Here is a 20,581-nt window from a genome sequence, read left to right as displayed (position 1 = left end):
TAATAGTGATAATCCCTTAGAGATAAGAGATATCCTAAATGTAATTAGGATACTAAGAAGCCGACGAAGAAGGAATCACCCAATGCCACAACATAATATAGGCTTCCGCGGGCATGAATATATTATAGAAATCTTAAATGGACATCCAGAAAACTGCAATGATATGTTTCGGATGGAGGTGTGCACATTTCGCTCCTTATGCGAAGTGTTACGTAACAATAATTTGTTATGTGATTCTAGAAGATAAGTGACGGTGGAGGAAGTTGTGGGTATGTTTTGCCTACTTGTGGGCCACGGAAATGTCCATCAAGTTGTTGGGGACATGTTTCAACATTCCACAAAAATAATTAATAAATACGTTAGGCGGGTGATCAAAGCATTATGTGAGGTTGAGAGACACTTGATTGTGCTAACACATAGGGACAGTGTGCACCCTTATATTTCAACCAATTGTCGCAATTATCCGTGGTTTAAGGTAAGGAATAGTGTTCAAACTTCATATTAGCACACAATATGTTTATGTCAGCCATCTAAGAGATAGTTTATTATTAATAGATTTATTTCTTACTTGATAGAATTGCATTGGTGCAATGGATGGTACAATAATGAAGGATGTCGTCCCAACTAAGTTGTGTGAGGCATATCGTAATAAATTGGGGCGAGTCTCCCAGAATGTGTTGTCCATAGTTGATTTCGATATGAAGTTATATACACTGGATGGGAGGACTCAGCCCATGAGGCTTGTGTCTTATACTATGCAGAAAGTGATTTACAAGCCCGTTTTCCATGGCCACCTGAGGGTAAACATTTTTGTTTCCCATTTTTTAACTTTTTCAAATATTATAAAGTTCCACCTGAATTGTTTTTCACTCATATTAATTAAACTATGTACTTTGAGTTTAAATGAAAATATTAGGTTAGTATTATCTTGTGGATTCAGCTTACCCTTGCACTACGGGATTGCTGCCCCTTTATCCAAGAAAACGATATCATATGAGTGATCAGCACAACTAAAGAGAATTTCAAGGGTATAAAGATGATTTCAATTACCGTCACTCAACGATCCATAATATTATAGAACAAACTTTTGGTGTCATAAAAGAACATTTCAAAATTTTCGAGGTAATGCCTAGATATTCTGTTGGGCGGCAAAGACTAACTATAACAGCGTGTTGTGCGCTGCACAACTTTATTAGAACGGTGACCCCCGATGACTAGATATTTGAAAATTTTAGTAGATTTCAGCTACCATCTATTGAGCTTGAGGATGGTGACGGGGCATTCTCATCTCATAATATAGACATGACGATTGAAGCAAACCAAGTTATGGCGGGAATTAGAGATAAGATTGCCATTTCTATGTGGGAAGCTAGGGATGGAAATTGATGGTGTTATTTCAATTGGGATGGTGTATTTAATATATGTATTTTTCACTGGATTTGTGTACTTTGTTATTTTAGACATTTGATGTATTTTATGCTGACCCCGATATCAACATTATGAATGCTCTACGGATTGCTCAATATTTCATCATGAAACTATTTGATTACTTATTTAACGAAAAATGGTAGATGGGCTAAAATTTTGGATTCAATTGGGAATTTATTTATTTATTTTTACTTCATATTTAAGCAATATATATAACATAAATGAGGTTGTGTTTTTTTTAACAAATATTAATAATGGCTAGCAAAATATTTGATTAAAAGAAAATTTTTTACACATAAGGTAAATAAATAAAGGAAGCAGAAAAAAAAATTGCACCTTTGGTAAATAAATAAAGAAATGAAGTAGCAAAAAAAAAAAAAAATGACCAAATGGTTAAAAAAAAAAAAGGGAAGCAACAAAAATAAAAAATTGTATTATTGGTAAATAAATAAACACAGGAAGCAGAAAAAAATGACAAAATTTTTGTTTTTAAAAGGAAGCAGTAAAAAAAAAACTGCACCATTGGTAAATAAATAAAAAAGGAAGTAGAAAAAAAAAACGAAAAAAATTGACAAAATGTTTTTTTTTTTTTTTGAAAAAAGGAAGTAAGAAAAAAAATTTACATTATTAGTAAATAAATAAACAAAGAAGCAGCAAAATTTTTTTTATTTCCGAATGGTTAAAAAAACGGAGCAGCAAAAAAAAAAGGGTGCACTATTGGTAAATAAATAAATAAATAAAATATTATAAAATGCACTATAAGTACTTATGAGTCTTATCATATTACTAACTATCTTCTATTCAAACTAATCTTATCTTATCTTTAAAAATAAACATATATTTTATCTAATATCATATTATTTTAATATATTTCAAAATATTTTATCCTATCTTATCTTTTCTCTTAAAATAAATTACCCTAAATGCTCGTGAGATAAAAACTGTCCGAAAATTTACACATGCATGATGCAACATAAAATATTATGGATTCACGTGATGTTGCCTATAATTTTTTATTAATAACGATCTAATTTGATGAAAAATATAAAAAAGAATTTATTGAATAATTACTTTTATATAAAAAATCTAGTTATCCCTTGAGATTATCTTAGTCAGCTGCATTTATTTCAAAACGAGTTTTATTACATATAAGCACAATCGCATATTAATCTGAATATTAATATTGATTTATTCATAGTTAAAATTTAAATTAATATTATTTTTAATAAAATTTATTTTTTAATCAATTATATCATATTAATACATAAATTAATACACAATTATATTTACAACTATACTTTTCTTTTCAAAACAGATGTCGGACTCAAAACACTTAACTCAAAATCCGTTCCCCAGACACAAGAAATATCAAAACTGGTGAAAGCTATGCTTTACAGTAGGAAGGGCCCTTGCAATGAAGATTAAGCAAATAAAATAAGTAAAAATTTAATTATAAATATAATTATGTATTAATTTATATATTAATTATAAATATAAATAAATAATATTAATATATAAATTAATATGAAACTTTATTTATATATATAATAAAATTTAATAAAATTCAAAAGACAGTGAAACAGTAAATGGCTTTCAACAAAGTCAAACGTGAGAGAGTCTACTCCTCATTCGCCCGGGTTTTTTTTTCCTGTCACATTCGCCGTGGAACTGATGGTCTGAGGTGTAATGTGCGGTTCACGCAGTTCTACGAAGATGCAGAAAGATCATCTCTTTCATCAAACAAACAAAACATGGATTTCGAAATTTCAAACACGTATCTGAAGATATGGAGTCTTGTATGTGTCTTCAGCTCCAAAGCGCGCTCTGACTAAAAAGCATCACTCTTTGCTTCACTATGTCTCGTGCGCTAACGGACACAGAACTTCCATTTCTTTCTTATTTTAGTTTCTGTTGTTGTTATTTACTCAAAGAAAGGTAACTGTTTTCCTTTTTAAAGTGTATATGTTGTTTGGAAGCAGTTCTGGATTCATGTGCCTGTGTCTTTTGTATTTGTTTTCTGCTGTTTGAAAATTGAAATCCCTCTTCCTGAGGCTTGTTAATAGATGCTCCCCTCAACTGCGTCTTTGTCATTTTTCCCCTTATTTTGAACTCTCGAGTTCAAAGTCGTGACACTATCCCGTTGACATTCTTTATAGTTGGAACTTAGAATTGCATATATTTGATTTGCATGAGAGAGAGAGAGAGAGAGAGAGAGAGAGAGAGAGAGAGCGAGACGAGAAGCATTTTCAAGAAGTTGGGAGCTTCTTGGCGAGTTGTTTTCGTACGGAGAATATTTCAGCGCTTGATGTTCTTTGCTCATCTAAGGTCTCTTTTTTCCTCTTTCTGGTTTTCCTAGTTCTTATACTCTTTTAGTTCCACGCCTCTCGTAACCACAAAAGGAATTTTTCCTCTGTATAACTGGTTTTCTGTCAAAATGGGCTTTTAAATCAGGGACGTGCTAGCTTTCAAATCTCTCTTTCTCTCCGTGTTTCAATCTTTATGCTAGGTTTATGGGGTCTGCAACTCAGTTTTGTATTCATCCAAAAAGTGGTGGAAATGGCCAAATGGATCTGTGATGTTTTGTTTCCTGATATTTGTTTTTTGATTGGAGATTCAAAGTAGGTATCCATCACTGTCGATGGGTCAAGTTTTGGTCAGTGTAAAATATGAAGGGAAGGAGAAGGGGTTCGTTTGGGAAACAGGGACCACTAAAATCTGTCCTTTGGATTGTTTTTTTTTATTTCTTATCTATGAGTAATTCACTTCATCATGTCCCACAGATTAGATGCTTTTGTTCAATAAACCCCTTTGCTGTACATGACTTAGACTGGTCACCACAGATCACTTCTGAAGCACTCAGATATCCCAAGCTTTCTCTATGAGATTCTGTGGTGTGTGAAGTCTCACTTTATTTCTTTTAGGCCAACTATCATATTTATTTTGCATTTTAAAATTTTCAAGGGTAAGAAAAGGAGGCAAAAGCAACAAATTCCCCTCTCTGATTCAACTTTTAAAGACCTTCCAAGGGTATGATTCTGAAATTCCGTCCTTTTACTTCTGAACGGAACAACTTTTGACTTCCATTTCGCTAGGGAGGTACCCCACCTTTTCTTTTCCCATTTTCTTTGCATTTGAGTGCCCAATCGATGTGCAGAAAGCTCTTTTGCTCCTAATTTGGTCATTTCACCTTTTCCTTTGTGGAGACAATCATTTCCCCATAAGCTCTTGTTTATGCTTTTTTGCTCAGCTCTGAATTTCATGGAATGCAAAATGTAACTGGATAATAAATAATGCTCCTGCACAATATTATTCCTTTTTCTTCGTCTATTTTTTTACATCTCTTAGGTTCGTTGGTCTTGTCTTAAATTGGATGTTGAAATTGATTGGTCTCACGAGTTGTGTTGTTAATATTTGTTTGGTTGTGTTGAAAATGACTGGTAGCTGTGTACTCATGAGTTTGTTTGTCCTTATTACATGTTCACAGGTGTCACAGTGTTTTCCCGCTAATCCTACATCTCACATGCCCAGTCATTCAAGTTATTCGAAGATTGTTGTTTTAGATTTCCCATTCGAATTCCAAAGGGCCAGATGTTTGATGTTTTGGGTGAATTTACAGGGTTTATGATGCTTGTTTGCGCTTGGGTATTATAGTTTCTTGTACCAAAAGCCACGGTTGCTCGGGGATTTCAGTTTGTGCTTTATGTGAGAAACGCCAAACCCACTAATCACATGATGCCTACCTCGCCAATTGTGGAATCTGCCTTGACCCAGTAAGCATGCAGCAGTCTCATTGTTTGCTTACAGACGGAATTCTGGGCGCTTTATTTTTCGTACTTTCCAATGCTTTATTTTTCCTCTTTCTGATTGCACTTTTACAGGAGCCATTATCTCTCGAAACCATCACATTCTGCCGAGAGTTGTTCTGATAGAGAAATTCTTAGCCATAACTCGTCCTTAGAGGTGAGCACTGGTGGGGCTTTCTTTATAGCGGTTTGTTGTCTTGAAGTTCTTGGCTGCAACGTCAAGAGACTAGTTTTCTACGGAAGTGCTTACTATATGTGTTCCCCAATAGTAGGGATTAAATGGGGATAAATGCTTAATTGACATGGGAAAAAATGTTTCATTTCTTTTTCTTCTTTGCTTGATAATCCAATTAAATTCTCTTTGTGGCAGAATATAGTCGCATCATGAGCTTTAAGTTACTCTCGGCTTGAAATTAATGTTTCTTAAGATTCTCTCAAAACCTTTATGGGTATCAATTATGATACCTAATTTTGTTGCAAAGGTTAAATTGTATATTAATTGCAAGGAATTATGGTTGTTTCTTTACTATTTAGGAGAGCAATCTTGGAGATGAGGCTGGAAGTTTTGGATCCTGTACTAGAAGCAACAATGATTATTCTTCCAGGTTCCAGCTTCAACAAGATGTAAGCTTCTCTTCCCTTCCTTTAAGGTGCCATTTTGAGACATGTGCATATTGCCATGCCCGTTAATATGGGGTGGTGAATTTAATCTTCAGAAGTAGGAATCCTGTATAGATTTTGTAGTAGTGTTTCTGTCTGTGGAATTTATTCTCTGATATGAATAAAGTTCTTTATGAAAGGAACCACTTAGAGATATTCAAATTTGAAATTTCAATTTCTCGTACGAGTTAGTACCAAGTGTTAAATGGCCATCAACTGTTGTCTGATGGGGAGAGTGCCTTAGAGATAACTATTTCTATCAAGTTGTTCCTGATGGATCATATGCAGCTGAACACTAATTGGAGCTTGTCAACCACTTCCTTCTTTGGCCTGAAAGACTTCTGCACCATTTACATAGTTTTATATATTTATATACCCACCTAAAAATTTCTTCCCAAGCATGAGTAGGGTCTCATTTCTTGGTTCCCGGCTTTTGTTTAGAAAGTGGAATGCGATGGGAGCATTTGATACTCTAAATGTGTGAAGGAGGGGTGGACTTAGAAGGTGGGAGTGTTCGAAGTCCTGCTTGGGAGATGCATACAACTTTGAAAATGGCTCTTGTTGTAGAGATGGATATATAGCTGTATTAGGAGTTTGACAATAAGCTTTGTTGATTCTGATATTTTTTCCTCTCTTAAAGGGAAATCATCTAGAAAAGTTGAGGCAGTTTTGTACACATTGCGGAAGGCACGGTGATTTACTGCTTAAAGGAAATTGTCGGCTCAAAGCTTTAGCCAGTCAAAAGCATTTAAGTTATTAACCTCATGATTAGGACTGGTAGAGAATTAATTTGTCAGTCTTCAATAGTGTTAATGGAAAATTTACTCATCAATTCTATCACACAGCTTTCATCATGTAGGAAGTATGATGTTGGAGCTAGTTATATTATATAAGCTTTCATCAAAGGCAACTTTTCCATTGCTAATGTTCCCAAAAATGGGTGTGCCTTTGCGATAGGTACAAAGATTACAACAGCAGTTGCAAGAAGAGATGGAACTGCATGCTATCCTGGAAAAGGCTATTCAGAAGAATGCTTTGAAATTCTCAAGTCCATCACGTCTCCCTCACCAGGTTTGTTACCTGTTATGGATTCCGTAAGTTATGCTTACAATAGAAGTGGCCTCATGAGAATCTTTGACAAAATGGTCATGAAATCAAAATTTTTGAAGTGTGTTTCGCATGTCCTCGTACTTTTTTGTTGAGTCCATGAATGCGTTATCATTTACCTTGTACGTGTTTGCTAAGACCTCTTCTTGTTCATTTAGGTTTAGTGTGTTTTTCTGTCTAAAGAAAAAGGGGGGATGTGGATAATTTTATCTATATTTCTTAACGGTTAACTTTTTTGACTCCCACTTCCTTTAATAAGAATATGAGTTGTTCAAGCTTCTTCATTTTGTTATTAATATTGCTAGTCTTTTCATTTTGTTGACACACTTTGGCATTTTGGGCAGGGTAATTCCTTGTTATTTCTTCCGATAAATTTAACTACTATGATATCATGATTGATAACTGTTCTTTGTGAGTACTCCAGGCCAATTAATTCACACCCAAAATATTGTCATTTCTTTTATTGGCAAGCATCATGAAAGGATATTATGGGACAAGAGTGGCATGGAGACCAATGTTTTCAATACCGTATCGGTCAAGGCACTGGAACGAAATATTTCGGTACCGGTACCATTTCGCGTACCGTTTTGGGATAGTCGATATATGAATAAATTATATATAAATTATATTCCAAAATAATAGTCTATATATGTATAAATTATACATAAATACATATATATATAAATTATAAATAGCATGGTCTGAATTAGGGGTAAAAAATGAGCTTGTAGTTTGAAGAAATGAAAAAAAAAAAGAGTAAAGGCTGAAATACTGGCCGGTATTTGAACCGGTACGAAACAGGTAAAATACCTGTACCAGACCAGTGGCCGGTACGGCATATATTGATTGTACTGGCCAGTACGGTACAATATTTAAAACACTGATAGAGACTGCTGAAAATTTCTTAGAGGTAGTTACATGCAATTTCTTACTTTAGAATTTCATTGTTTACCTACGCAACTTGAAAGTTCAAATTTTTTTAATGGTAACTTGATAGTTCAGAAATAAGTAAATAAAGTTAAAAGGGTCTACAGGAACTTGAGAGGAACTTACTATCCTATTTAACTTACTTTGTAGGTTTCAAATAAGTTTAGATTGTACTTTTGTGGATCTCATCTTTTCTTCCAAAGTTCTATCAGGTGGAACCAGTAAGTCATGGGTTATGTAGTTTACTAGTTTTGCATGGAGAAATTTCATTTTCAACCCTCCCCCACAAAACTACCATCCTTTTTTTTTTTTTCAAATTGCACTTCAAACTACCACATCAAAACCCAAGGCTCCTTCCACACACGCAAGTTTTTTGCGCAAAATGTCTGAAATGCCCTTGGTTTTGCATAGATCTCAATGGTTTCTCAAGGGGCAGTTTGGGCAGCCACCCCCAGAGGTCGAAGACTCATGGCCAACATTGATCTCTGTGGTCAACAAAAAATGGAGAGCACTTTCAACTTTTTACATGAAAAAAAAATCATGTGTGCAACACAAGTCTAGGGTTTTGTTTGATTTAATGAGATAGTGCACATTGACGAAATGTGGTAAGTTTAGGGTACAAATTGAGGGTTTTGGTTGTTTGGGTTGAAATTTGAAAAGAAGCATAGTAGTAAGGGTGCAAAATGAATTTTTATCCTTTTGATATTTTGTTTTTTTAAAACTTACTCTAAATTTTTAGCTGATAGTTGAAATAATTAAAATATTGTTCTTAAATAACTTTAGCTTTTAGACTTGCCAATTGTTTATCATGCTTGTATGTTCGTACTTCTTTCTTTTCTTTTTTTGTATATTCATACCCCACTTGCACTTAGTTGTTTATCATGATAATGATGTTTTCTCGTATTAGTATAGGCTCAAGAGCTCCTATCCAATATTTCATTGTTGGAGATCACAGTTTCAAAACTTGAACAAGAGATGGTCTCTTTGCATTTTCAACTTAGCCAAGAGAGAAATGAACGGAGGCTTGCAGAATATCATTTGAGGCATTCAACATCTCAGTCAATATCTCTTCACTCCTCTGATATTATGGATACTTCGGTATGTTATCTGCTTTTATTTTTATCCTACACCTTCCCAGAAGGAACAATAATTATACTTTGAAAAAAAATGAATTATTTTTCTTTTTCATTTCAAATTCCTATTTTGTTTCCTCCTCAAAGATGTAAAGTATTGCTAGACAGTAATATTGCATTGATGGAAGTGGATCATAAAAGTAACTCAGTTGGAGCCAGATTGTAGAATTTTTATTTTATTCACTTTCATTGCTTTTTCGTATATGTAAACATGGAAAAATAAGAAAGTATAGGTGACCCAATTGGTTTGTTGGACAAGGATTTGCGGAGCTAAGTCTAATCAGTTCCATTTAATGGTTTGCTGATTTACTATTTCACTCTTAAAAGCTTTGTATTGTCTACTCATTGGCTACTCGGAAAGTGCCAATTTTGGGTTTTTTTTTTTTTTTTCAGAAGATGACAGTACCCTAATTTTATTGATTATCCTCACTTGTGGCAGAGAAAAACCGTGGTTACAACAAGATACCTGGGGGATAAATAATAAGCAATAAAACCAAAACCCAGGCATCAAAACACTAAACCAAACAAAAGTAAAATTACATTAACAAGCCAGTACATGGGAAAAGACAAACCAAAACTAGACAAGAGAACCTGCAAAAAAGACAAACAAAACAGGATAAAAATGAAAAAAAAAATAGAAAACACAAAAACAACTTCTTTTTTTTTTTTTTTTTTTTTTTTAATAGGTAAAAACACAAAAACAACTTACTAGAGAAACCATTAAAAGGTCCACAAATAAGGAATACCAAGTCTGGCCATATGGATAAGACCTCTTAATCTACTAGGCAACTCACCAGACCAATGTGAATTTAAACCACTAGCTCCCGTCTTAGCTAAGTAATCAACCACAACATTACCTTCACGAAATACATGATTCACTCTATAGTCCATACAATTAAGATAATCATTTAACTCCTCCCAAAAATCCTCTAAATACCAGTTATTACAACCACCCTTGGTAAGCCAGGTAACCAACAACTGAGAGTCAGTCTCAATTTCAACGTGAAAGAAACCCAAGTGATAGCACCTACGAACACCTTCCATCAAATTGCGAAGTTCAGCATAATTATTAGACCCTTGGTTCAAGAAAACATAATAAGCATCAAGTAACCTTCCACTGGTATCTCGAATAACACCCCCAGCACCAGAAGAACCAGGATTACCAAGGCTACTCCCATCAGTATTGAGTTTGACCCAACCCTGAGGAGGCCTTGTCCACCTCACCACACGAACTTCTTAGGTCTAGGAGATAAAATTGGAATGTCCAATCTTTGCAAAATAGCAACATCCTGATTAGGAAGCCTAGTAACTTTCATGATCAAATCCATAATACGGCGAATCCATAACTTAATAGCATGCCAAACCGCATCAACACTGTCAGCCCTGTCTTCATGCCGGGCCTTACACCGCCTATTCCAAAGCTTCCAAGAAACAATAGAAGGGAGGAGACCAAAGATTGTCCGCACCTGGGAAGACTTTCCCGCACAATGAAACCAAAAATTCAATTGCTCCTGCCAAGTTTGAAAAGTGCCCATATGCACACCTAACTGAACAGCGGCTAGTCTCCAAATGTGTCGGGTAAATTCACAAGTACAAAGCACATGATTCAAATCCTCGGTGTGACTAGTAGAGCAACAATTACACTTAGAAGTCATAGAAATGCCAACCCTTTTGATCATGTCATCCGCACTCAAATAGTTATCAAACGCCTTCCACATCATAATAGAAATTTTCTTAGGCAAATGAGAATGCTAGATCCAATGAGCCCAAGGGGGACACCCTAACTCTACACAATTCTAAGCACTTTTGTTAGAGAATGACCCACCAGTATCCTTTGACATCTTGCCCCTCCTTGCGCCCAGCCAAGAAATAGCACAATTCTGAAGCTTTCCGATGGCCCACTAGGCGATCCAAGAGATGAGTATCCCGCCCATTATCAATATGGCAATCTTTAATATTTAAATGAGGTTGCTTAATCACGGGAAATTGATTGCTAAGGGGTCTGTGCTCCTCCCAGTTATCATACCAGAAAGAAATATTACCTTCTTTCACCTTCCACTTAGACCCATTTAATACCTCCGGGATACAACGAACAATCGATTTCCAAATCCGAGTGCCCTTATTAGGTGCCAAAAGAGATAAATGATTATTTTTAACATACTTTCCTTTAAAAAAATCTGCCCAAAGAGACTGTCCCTGCATGAGACGCCAAGCATTTCATGTGAAGGGCTTTTTGAATATCCCCAAAATTCCTGATACCCAAACCGCCTTCATCAGTAGGATTACAAATATGATTCCAAGGAATCCATTTCCTCTTAGCCTTATCATTAGAATCACCCCAAAAGAAGGAACTCAAAAGCTTGTTCAATGCCACGAGGACAATCTTAGGGACATGTAACACAGCAAGAAGATGAGTGGCCATACTTGCTAATCATGACGCAGAAGAATAGTTCTACCACTTGCGGAGAGCATTTTCATATTCCACCCTGCAATCTTTTTTTGGACTTTACCAAGAAGATCCCCAAAATGACTGGCCTTAAGTCTCCCTACCACAATAGGAACCCCCGGATACTTAAAAGGGAAAGAGACTTCAGAAAAGTCAGTAATATTAAAAATGGCAAGCCTCCTAGAAATAGGAATTTGCTTTGAGAAATAAATAGCACTTTTATCCTTGTTAAGGACTTGACCCGTCCAATCTTCATAGAGAGTCAAGACCTTCATCAGATTCCTCATAGATTTTTTACTTCCATTACCAAAAATAATAACATCATCCGCATACATAAGGTGGGAGATGATAGGGGTACCTCTAGCTTGAGAAAATGAGGCAATTTTTCTAGTAGAAAAATAATGCTTGAGAAGGCGAGAAAGCACCTCTTTCATGATAATAAACAAATAAAGGAATAGATGGTCACCTTGCCTCAAACCACGCTCACCTTTAAAAAACCCTAAAGAGGTCCCGTTCATCATGATGGAATAACAAGGGGAGGAAATACAAGCTTGGATCATATTAGTAACTTGAGGGAAAAATCCAAAGTTGGCCAAAACATGAAGTAAAAATTTCCAATCCACTCTATCATATACTTTGGACATGTGAAGCTTAACCATAACATTACCCCAAGAAGAGTTTTTTTGAATAGAATGAACCATCTCTTGAGTCAGACTGATGTTCTCAAAGATGCTACGACCCGGAATAAAAGCCCCTTGCTCCTGTGAGATCATCTTAGATAACAAAAAGGTAAAACGACCCACAATAATTTTAGCTCAACTCTTATAAATCACGGAGCAGAGACTAATAGGTCTAAACTTATCAAAACCAGAAGGCTTATCCACCTTAGAAAGTAAAACAATATACGAGGCGGTATAGAATCTAGGAAAATAATGGTTTTCAAAAAAATCCACAATGACATCCAAAATATCCCCTTTAATAATATCCCAATAGACTCTAAAGAAACCCGAACCAAAACCATCCTGACCAGGGCTACTATCAATGGGAATACTAAAGAGAACGTCCTTAACCTCTTCTAAAGAAGGGGCATGACAAATAGCCAAATTCTCCTCGTCGGTGATAACTGGGTCAATCAACTCAATTAAGTTAGGCAAAACACTATGACAAGTGTGATCCAAGAAATTTTGGAAGTACGGAATAGCAGCCTGATGAATATCATAAGGAGAATTTAAAATAGTGCCATCACTCAAACAAATCTCCTTAATCCTTTTATGACTCTTAGCATTCAAATAAGCATTATAAAATTTAGAATTCTGGTCCCCATCTTTGAGCCAACTTTTCTTGGCCATATGAGCAAGACGAATGTCCTCTCTACCCATCCAGGTTAATAGTTCCATCTTAGTCGCCAAGAGGTCATTATCATCCTCCTCAGTAAAACGAACTTGGAGATGGGTTTCTAGGTGATCAATACGTTGCTCTAAATCTTTGATGATATTATTAGTCTTACCAAAGACCTGATGATTCCAATCCTTAAATGCCATCGTTAACCTTTTTAGTTTAAAAGATAAGTTAATAAGCCCAAAACCAAACCCCTTTTGCTTCCACACCCCATCCACAAAACGAAGAAAATCAATATGGTCAGTCCACATAAGCTGAAAACGGAAGGAACTATGCCCATACCTAAAAGGATCTTCACCCATTTAAATCAACAAAGGGGAGTGAGCAGAAGTGGTACGAGACAAAACCTAGAAAACATGCTAGGAAAATAATGAAGAACATTAAAATTAATTAGGCAATGATCTAACCTTGCCCAGCTGCGAGCCAATCCGCCTTGGCCATTACACCAAGTCATCTTTGGACCTTTAAAGCTCATGTCTAACAGTCCACAATTTTGAATGCACAAATTGAAATCTTCCATAGCAGCAAAAGGACGAGGATGGCCATCTCTTCGATCCAAATCATCTTTAATAAATTAATAATGTTGAAATCTCCACAAAGAATCCACGAAAGAGTAACATTGTGAGCAGCCTCAAGATCCACCCAGAGAGTTTTCCTCTCCATATAATTACACTTAGCATAAACAATGGTGAGAAGAAAAACATGACCATTCTCCTCAACACGTACAGTAACATGCTGGTTCGAGCTCTCCAACCAATGAACTGAAATAACTGAGTTCCACATCAACCAAATTTTTCCTTCTTTCACTTCATTTGTAACAAAGGACTCACAACTGAACCGGCCCAAATAATCGGGAATTTTTTTCTCCAGTAGAAAAAGCTCAGCCAGAGCAATGATATTAGGTCGATAAATTTTAATAGGTTTCCTCAACCGCACTTTGGAGGTTCCCACACCCTTGATATTCCAAAAAATAATTGGATTGATCATAAGTTAAGTTTCGAAGGACGAATTACCGCCCTAGAAGAGCTTCTTGTTTGAAACTTTCCAGCAACTTGCTTGGGTCTCTCTGTATCAGTAAAATACTCTTTACGAGTATCATCCCAAAGTCTATCTCGTTCAGGTTTCGGGTCTGATTGTGTATCATCAAGCCATTCCTCTTCATGCATAATTTCTTCAGTTATTGACTGAGTCACTTGGACATTAAGGTGAGTTGCTATCTCAGACCCACTTTCTTCATCCCTAATAACACAGTAGGACCCGTCCTGGACAGGTTCATTCAGATCTACCCTCTCAGAAAACCTTCATTCATATTTTCCATTTCACATAGACCCACGCTCGATTCTTGTGACTTACCCTTAATGGTTGCACCATGGCCCACCTCTATTGCTACTAGTGCCAGACGGTCCCCCTCAAGGCCATCAGATTGGCCCAAATCGCCTACAGCTTTGGCTTCCTGTGCAACATACGAGCCCACCGCAGTGTTGTCTTTCCCCATGCAGCTCATGAATGTGAACTTGCACCTGCGGAGACGTATCAATTTCTTGAACCAATTGTGCTTCTACGTTTTTTTTTTTCTTTTTTTTTTTTTAATCTCAAAAGGCTTGGCATCATCCCCACCATTTGTGGTGATATCACCAGCCTCTTGCACCATCAGAGCATCAGAGCCTTAGAGCCTAAAATTGTACCCTTCTCCAGTCCGTAATCTTGAAACTGGGTGTTTTCCTCCACAGACTTAACAGTTTTCTTAACCCAAGCTAGTCCCCCCTTCGATTTCTTTTGATGATCCCGATCCTTACGGCAAGCCTTAATGTTATGGCCCTAGCATCGGCAGTCTACACAATATGCAGGCAAAGTTTCACAAATAATGTTATGTTTCTTACTCCCTTTCATGCCAGGAGTGCCGATCCAAAAATATGGGATAGGATCTTTTGAGGCATCTATTTCAACACAAACCCTTGCCCCATTTGTCCTAGTTGCATAAGTAGTTGAGTTATCACGCCTAATAAACTTACCAATCGGAGCAGTTAGAAATTTTAGAATAAAGGCATGATGAAAGTTTGGTGGAAGCCCTGGGAGGAAAATCCAAGCCAGTACACAAGGTGCTTCGTAATCTTCATGAAAATCTAGTGTCCAAGAAAATGATCTATATGGGACCCCATTCACATCGCAAGACTCCCTGGATAACGCCTTCTAGAAATCGGATTCTGAGGACATCCAAACAAAAACATGTCTTGGTCGCATCATGGAAGAAATCACTGGCATACTGGACAGGCCCCATCTACTGCGGATGAAGGCTCTTATGGCGTCTAACGATGGTCTTTGCCAGAGAAATTTTAGAACTATCGAGAACCCGAAGGGCTGAGCGGTTGTTTCCAATTCTTCTGCAGATAAGATAAAACAAAGCTCTCCATCGATTACATTAGGAGGACAAAATGGCACCTCCGTCTCAGGCAGCGGTAGCGGTGCCGCTGAGATGAGGTCAGCAAACGACCGAGGGCCAGCCGGCGGTGGCAAGGCCACTACGGCCGCCATGCAAACATGTAAAGGAGAAACGCAACCCTAGCAAAGCAATATTCTCAATAAGGAAACAAAATCAACGTTTTATTCATGATTTCAAATCCATACCATTCAATTTTGGGTTCCAAAGATTATTTGAAAGCCTTTGCTGAATTTTCTCTTCATATTTGGATGAGTTATACATGGTCTTGTATTTGTTCCACTTCTATACCATGAGGGAACCTTAAACACACATGGGCAGCTGATTACTTCATGCTTTGGAATGCTGAGATAGGATTTTAATCGCTATACTTTACTACTGCTGGTATAATCGTAAATTCGTAATGGTTATATGAGATAACTCACGTGGTTGCCTTCCATATGTTCAATTAAACATGCACAAATTTGTATATGATCAATTTGTGAAATATGGTTAACTTGTTTTTTATATTGTCCAGAGTTCACCTTCTTTGAAAAAGGTTTCTGTTTCTGAAGTTGGTGATTCCTCTGAAGACAACTGCCAGGAGATGAGAGACCAATCATTAGAATCTACCGATAAATGTACAGAGTTGGTAATAGAGGTATCTGTTCCTCTTACGATGAAGCTTTTTAGTTAACAGTAATGTGTTGGCTTAAGTTTTGTGTACTTTGAGGTTCTGCTTGGCCACTGAGAATTCTCAGATGAAAATTTTGAGTTTTAAGATTAAATATTAAAATATTATATTTTAATATTATTATTGTATTGAGATTTGAAAAAGTTAAGAAAAAGTTAAATTGTTTATTATATTTTATATGGGGATTTGAGAAAATTGTAATGATGAGATGAAAATTTTATGTTTGAGATAAAAAATTTTTGGGGCCAAGCAGAACCTGAGAATTCAGTTCCACCCAAAGCCAGATGAATTTACCATCTCTTGTTAAGTTTGATCCATGTATTTTGTTTTAAGAAAGTGGAAATATTGAGTAAACCTTTAGTGTAATGGTCAGGATTTTAACATCTGATACTTTTGTATCAGAATGCAGTGGACTCAATTGCACTCGGCCATGACAAGAAAATGACTATGAAAATGGATTCCAACTCTTTTCAACCTCTAGAGTTCAGCAAGCTCTCTAAAGGGATGCCATCAAACGGCCTTTGGAATTACCCTAATCAATTATCTGAAGAGATGGTGAGATGTATGAAAAATATATTCATGTCTCTGGCAGATTCTACCGTACCATCCAAAACATCTGCATCAGAAAGCCACTGCTCACCTCTCTCACCACATGGAACATCTCCACGCGGTCATCTTTCCAGTTCATCTTGGTGGTCATCGTCTGAAAGGTCAATGATTTCATCATGGTTGCAGAGCCCACAAATTGATATTCAGAGTAACTCTGAGGTGGTGGCTTCAGACAATGCATGTGATCCCTACAGGGTGCGGAGAAAATTAAGTTGGGCCAATATTGGAAACTATGGACTAGCAACTGAAGTTTCTTGGATGTCAGTTGGGAAGAAGCAATTAGAATATGCCTCGGGGGCACTGAGAAGGTTCAGGTATTCCATTTATTTCTTTTGGTTTGAATTTCTTTAGGTCTCTTGGGCAGATTATAATTACATGAGAATTCATGAATTCCAAAAATTTGTTCTTATGGAAATTAGGAGAAACGTTACAGACTCCTGAGGTAGAATAGTTGAGATTGTTTTTATTCTTTTATATTGACTGTTTGCTTGTTAATCTACTTCTGATCTTGTTTACACGCAACTTCCCAAAAATTTTATGTTTGCTTTGGCTTCCCGACATTCAGCATTTCAAACTTCTTTTCTTGTATTGATATAGAAGGCATACCCGAGGTATTGAAAGATTCCTGATGAATTTTCAAAGGTGTTTTATATGTGAAGTGAAATCACAAAGATGGTGGTGATTTTTATTCTGAAATGGCCCCATTGCTTGTATTTGTTTCTCTGTCTGATATTGCACATCGGTCAGACATGTATGACCATTTTAATACTCCGTGAATGTTTAAGTCTTGCATCTAAATAGTTGAATTGTTGTTTGGACCTGGATCTGATCTCTTTCTGTGTGTGTGTGTTTTGAGAGCAGAACACTTGTTGAGCAACTGGCGAAAGTGAATCCTATACGTTTGAGCTGTGATGAGAAGCTTGCTTTCTGGATCAACTTATATAATGCTCTGATTATGCATGTGGGTTGATTTATTTCTATTGTATGCGTAGTTTATAAAAGATGCACTAGGCACTGCTAACACCGCAAAGCACTTCCGAAACCTAAGTTGAAGGGTAAAATTTATTGTTCTCTTGTGGCCATCTATGAACAGGCTTACTTGGCATATGGAGTCCCGAGAAGTGACTTGAAGCTCTTCTCTTTGTTGCAAAAGGTTTGATTCTGACTAAGTAGTCTTTCATTTTGTTTGTGTATACCTAGTATTATCTTGTTAGACTAGGAGGCCAAGCACTTTCAAGAATTCTCCAGTGCTTCTAACCGCACTTGGGATAAACTAAAATTTGTGGATTTTGTCAAAAAGCTCGAAGTAGGCAGCGGTTGGGGCCTGTTCAATGAGCATTTGTGGCTGAGTTGGATGGTCATAAGGTTCAGCAAAGATATTAGCATTAGTTCTTAAACAGTTACTCTGAATGATTAAGCTGATAGTGAATGACCAAACACTCCCTTCTCATGTTTATCCTCTCATGGCAATCCACAACCGGTCGCCCACTTGGTAATTGCATAGACAGACAGACAAGCCTTTCTGTGTTTGTGTCATGATGTTAGAATGCAACTTCTTGACTTAGTATTGAATGAATGACTAAGCTAGCTGATCTTCATCAATAAAACCATCAGATACCTCATATCTCTTGTTGATGTTACGGTAGTTGCATGCAGAGGCCATCTTTAATTTGTGTCATGATCTTTATCCCAAATTAATGACGGATGGATTCACCATCTTTAATTTGCATGACTGTTAAAAGGATAATTTCGTGTCTTGCAGTTAATGAATGTGTAATTTATGGCGTTTTCATGCTAGGAGCATGTCCATTGATGTTTTTTTTTCTTTTCCAGGCAGCATACACTGTTGGGGGACATTCTTTCAGTGCAGCTGCTATTGAGTATGTGATTCTAAAAATGAAACCACCACTACATCGGCCACAAATCGTATGACAATTTTCGTAATCTGGCTGAATTATTCTCTTTGTTTTACTTCATTACCTGATAACGTTTATATGGACTATTATCAGGCGTTGCTTCTTGCCCTTCACAAGCTGAAGGTATCAGAGGAACAACGGGAATCTGCAGTTGATATATATGAACCCCTTGTAGCTTTTGCACTCAGCTGTGGAATGTACTCTTCACCTGCGGTAATCTCACACTTTCGAATAATGGGTGGAATGAGTTGCTCTATATTTAGTACTCCAATAATTTGATCATTTTTTAAATGACTTCGAGAATAACAAATGCAGGTAAGAATCTACACTGCTCAGAATGTGAGAGAAGAACTTCAAGAAGCACAGCGTGATTTCATTCGAGCTTCGGTTGGGGTTAGCAGCAAAGGGAGGTTGTTGGTCCCCAAAATGCTACACTGCTTTGCGAAAGCCTTTGTGGATGATGCAAATCTGGCTGTATGGATATTGCATTATCTTCCGCCGCATCAGGCCACCTTCGTTGAACAATGCATTTCACAGAGAAGGCAAAGCCTTCTTGGTTCGCGCAACTGCGGCATTCTTCCATTTGATTCACGCTTCCGATACCTATTCCTGCCTGACAAAATTCCTCTTTGTTAATGATGATAGGACTGAGTTTGGACCCAAATATACCAGGCGTACCTTGCCCTGCAAATCAATACGAGAATAATGTCTGGCTGTAAATGACACTGAAAGAAAATTTAGGTTGCAAGCTAGTCTAGTGTGAAGTGTAACCTCCTTGATAATATACCAAGGATGGTGGCAGTTTTTGTCTTCTGCCTTGTAGACTAGGTCTATCCTTCTGGGGTGGTGTTTTGTACATTTTGTTCATGGATAAAAACTGTTCACATGCAGGGCATGCAGGTGAATGCTTGTGCATTGCTTTAACCAAAAAAATAAAATAACAATAACATGTTTATCCAGATATTTCTTGGATGTAAGTTAGTTGCTAAAAACTAACTTATCTGCTGCTCATATTGCATGGTATCAGAATTGAGTAACCCTCGCATCTCGAATAATGTAAAACTACTGCTGGTTTACGATGAAAGAATTATGTTATAGACTGCACTCTCTTACGCGCATCACAATGTATAGACATGGTATTACTCATTAATTAACCATTAATCTTTTATAAGAAAAATAGATTTTGTTACTTGTGAAAGTGATAAATTATCAAACCCACACACTAATTGTAAAAGAGAATTACTACAAACACACAAAAATTATATTCAAGTAAATTTATAAATTGACGTGGTTTTATGTGATGCGTTAGATCTATTTTATATTCAAATAAATTTTACAATCTGACATACTGTATTAAATCATGTCAATTCATAAATATTTTTGTGTAATTTCTTTATAATTAAAATATTTCTCATTTTAAAAACATTTGTCATTTTGGGATGTGACAATAATTTAGAGACTTTGAAAAAAGCATGAAAATTGTGACCAAGTTATAGCCGCAATATTATCTGCACTTTCAAAATTTTCAATGAAATAATTAATGAGAGTGGGATGCTTACAGGGGGATCTCAACCTAGTAAAAGAAAAGATCTTTCCAATAATACTAGGTTTTGAAAATAGCCGCTTTTATGTAATTAAAAACGTTATCGCCGCAATACGTGATCCATTTAATTATTGCATAATTATTTATAGGAATCTTGGATCAAACCTAGTACTACCACCGACTGGTTTCATAAATGTTTCAACTTTATGGATTAGACTGCCCTTTTTAATGACTCCTTTCAATTGACTCCATATCTGATCTTTCATTGTCGGAATTAGATGATCTTGCAACGGCCTCCTCAAACCTGCTGCCATTCAAGGTTTGTCATAAAAAGGGTAAATATATTGGGTAATGACTCCGGGTTGACCCGAATCTATCATTTCTTTTTTTTTTTTCTATCAAACATATGTTGTGATTGGTTAGGATCTCCATTTAAATCTTGAGATCGTTATTGAATGTCATTAATACGGTTTCTTGATAGATATAGTAGCGATAAATTAT

General features: G+C 36.4%; 1 protein-coding gene across 12 annotated transcripts; it reads left to right on the top strand.

The window, feature by feature from the left end:
* Nucleotides 1–3,224: 3,224 nt before the first annotated feature.
* Nucleotides 3,225–19,496, top strand: LOC122279475. 12 transcript variants are annotated; one of them, XM_043090207.1, is made up of 14 exons: nucleotides 3,348–3,363; nucleotides 4,913–4,964; nucleotides 5,045–5,198; nucleotides 5,307–5,388; nucleotides 5,766–5,855; nucleotides 6,849–6,962; nucleotides 8,838–9,023; nucleotides 15,857–15,979; nucleotides 16,415–16,935; nucleotides 17,483–17,582; nucleotides 17,715–17,774; nucleotides 18,455–18,547; nucleotides 18,631–18,750; nucleotides 18,853–19,496. In XM_043090207.1, exons 3-14 carry the CDS (start codon nucleotides 5,158–5,160, stop codon nucleotides 19,171–19,173), a joined length of 1,851 nt encoding a protein of 616 aa, XP_042946141.1. In that variant the 5' UTR covers nucleotides 3,348–3,363; nucleotides 4,913–4,964; nucleotides 5,045–5,157; the 3' UTR covers nucleotides 19,174–19,496. The 12 variants fall into 12 exon arrangements, with proteins under 12 accessions (XP_042946109.1, XP_042946141.1, XP_042946145.1 ...); XM_043090175.1 differs by lacking the exon at nucleotides 4,913–4,964 and having other exon boundaries at nucleotides 3,225–3,363; XM_043090211.1 differs by lacking the exons at nucleotides 3,348–3,363; nucleotides 4,913–4,964 and adding an exon at nucleotides 3,398–3,753.
* Nucleotides 19,497–20,581: the final 1,085 nt, after the last annotated feature.

The sequence above is a fragment of the Carya illinoinensis genome, chromosome 1, assembly GCF_018687715.1.
Source record: "Carya illinoinensis cultivar Pawnee chromosome 1, C.illinoinensisPawnee_v1, whole genome shotgun sequence".
Classification (NCBI taxonomy): Eukaryota; Viridiplantae; Streptophyta; class Magnoliopsida; order Fagales; family Juglandaceae; genus Carya; species Carya illinoinensis.
This window is presented reverse-complemented; position numbering and strand designations above follow the sequence as displayed.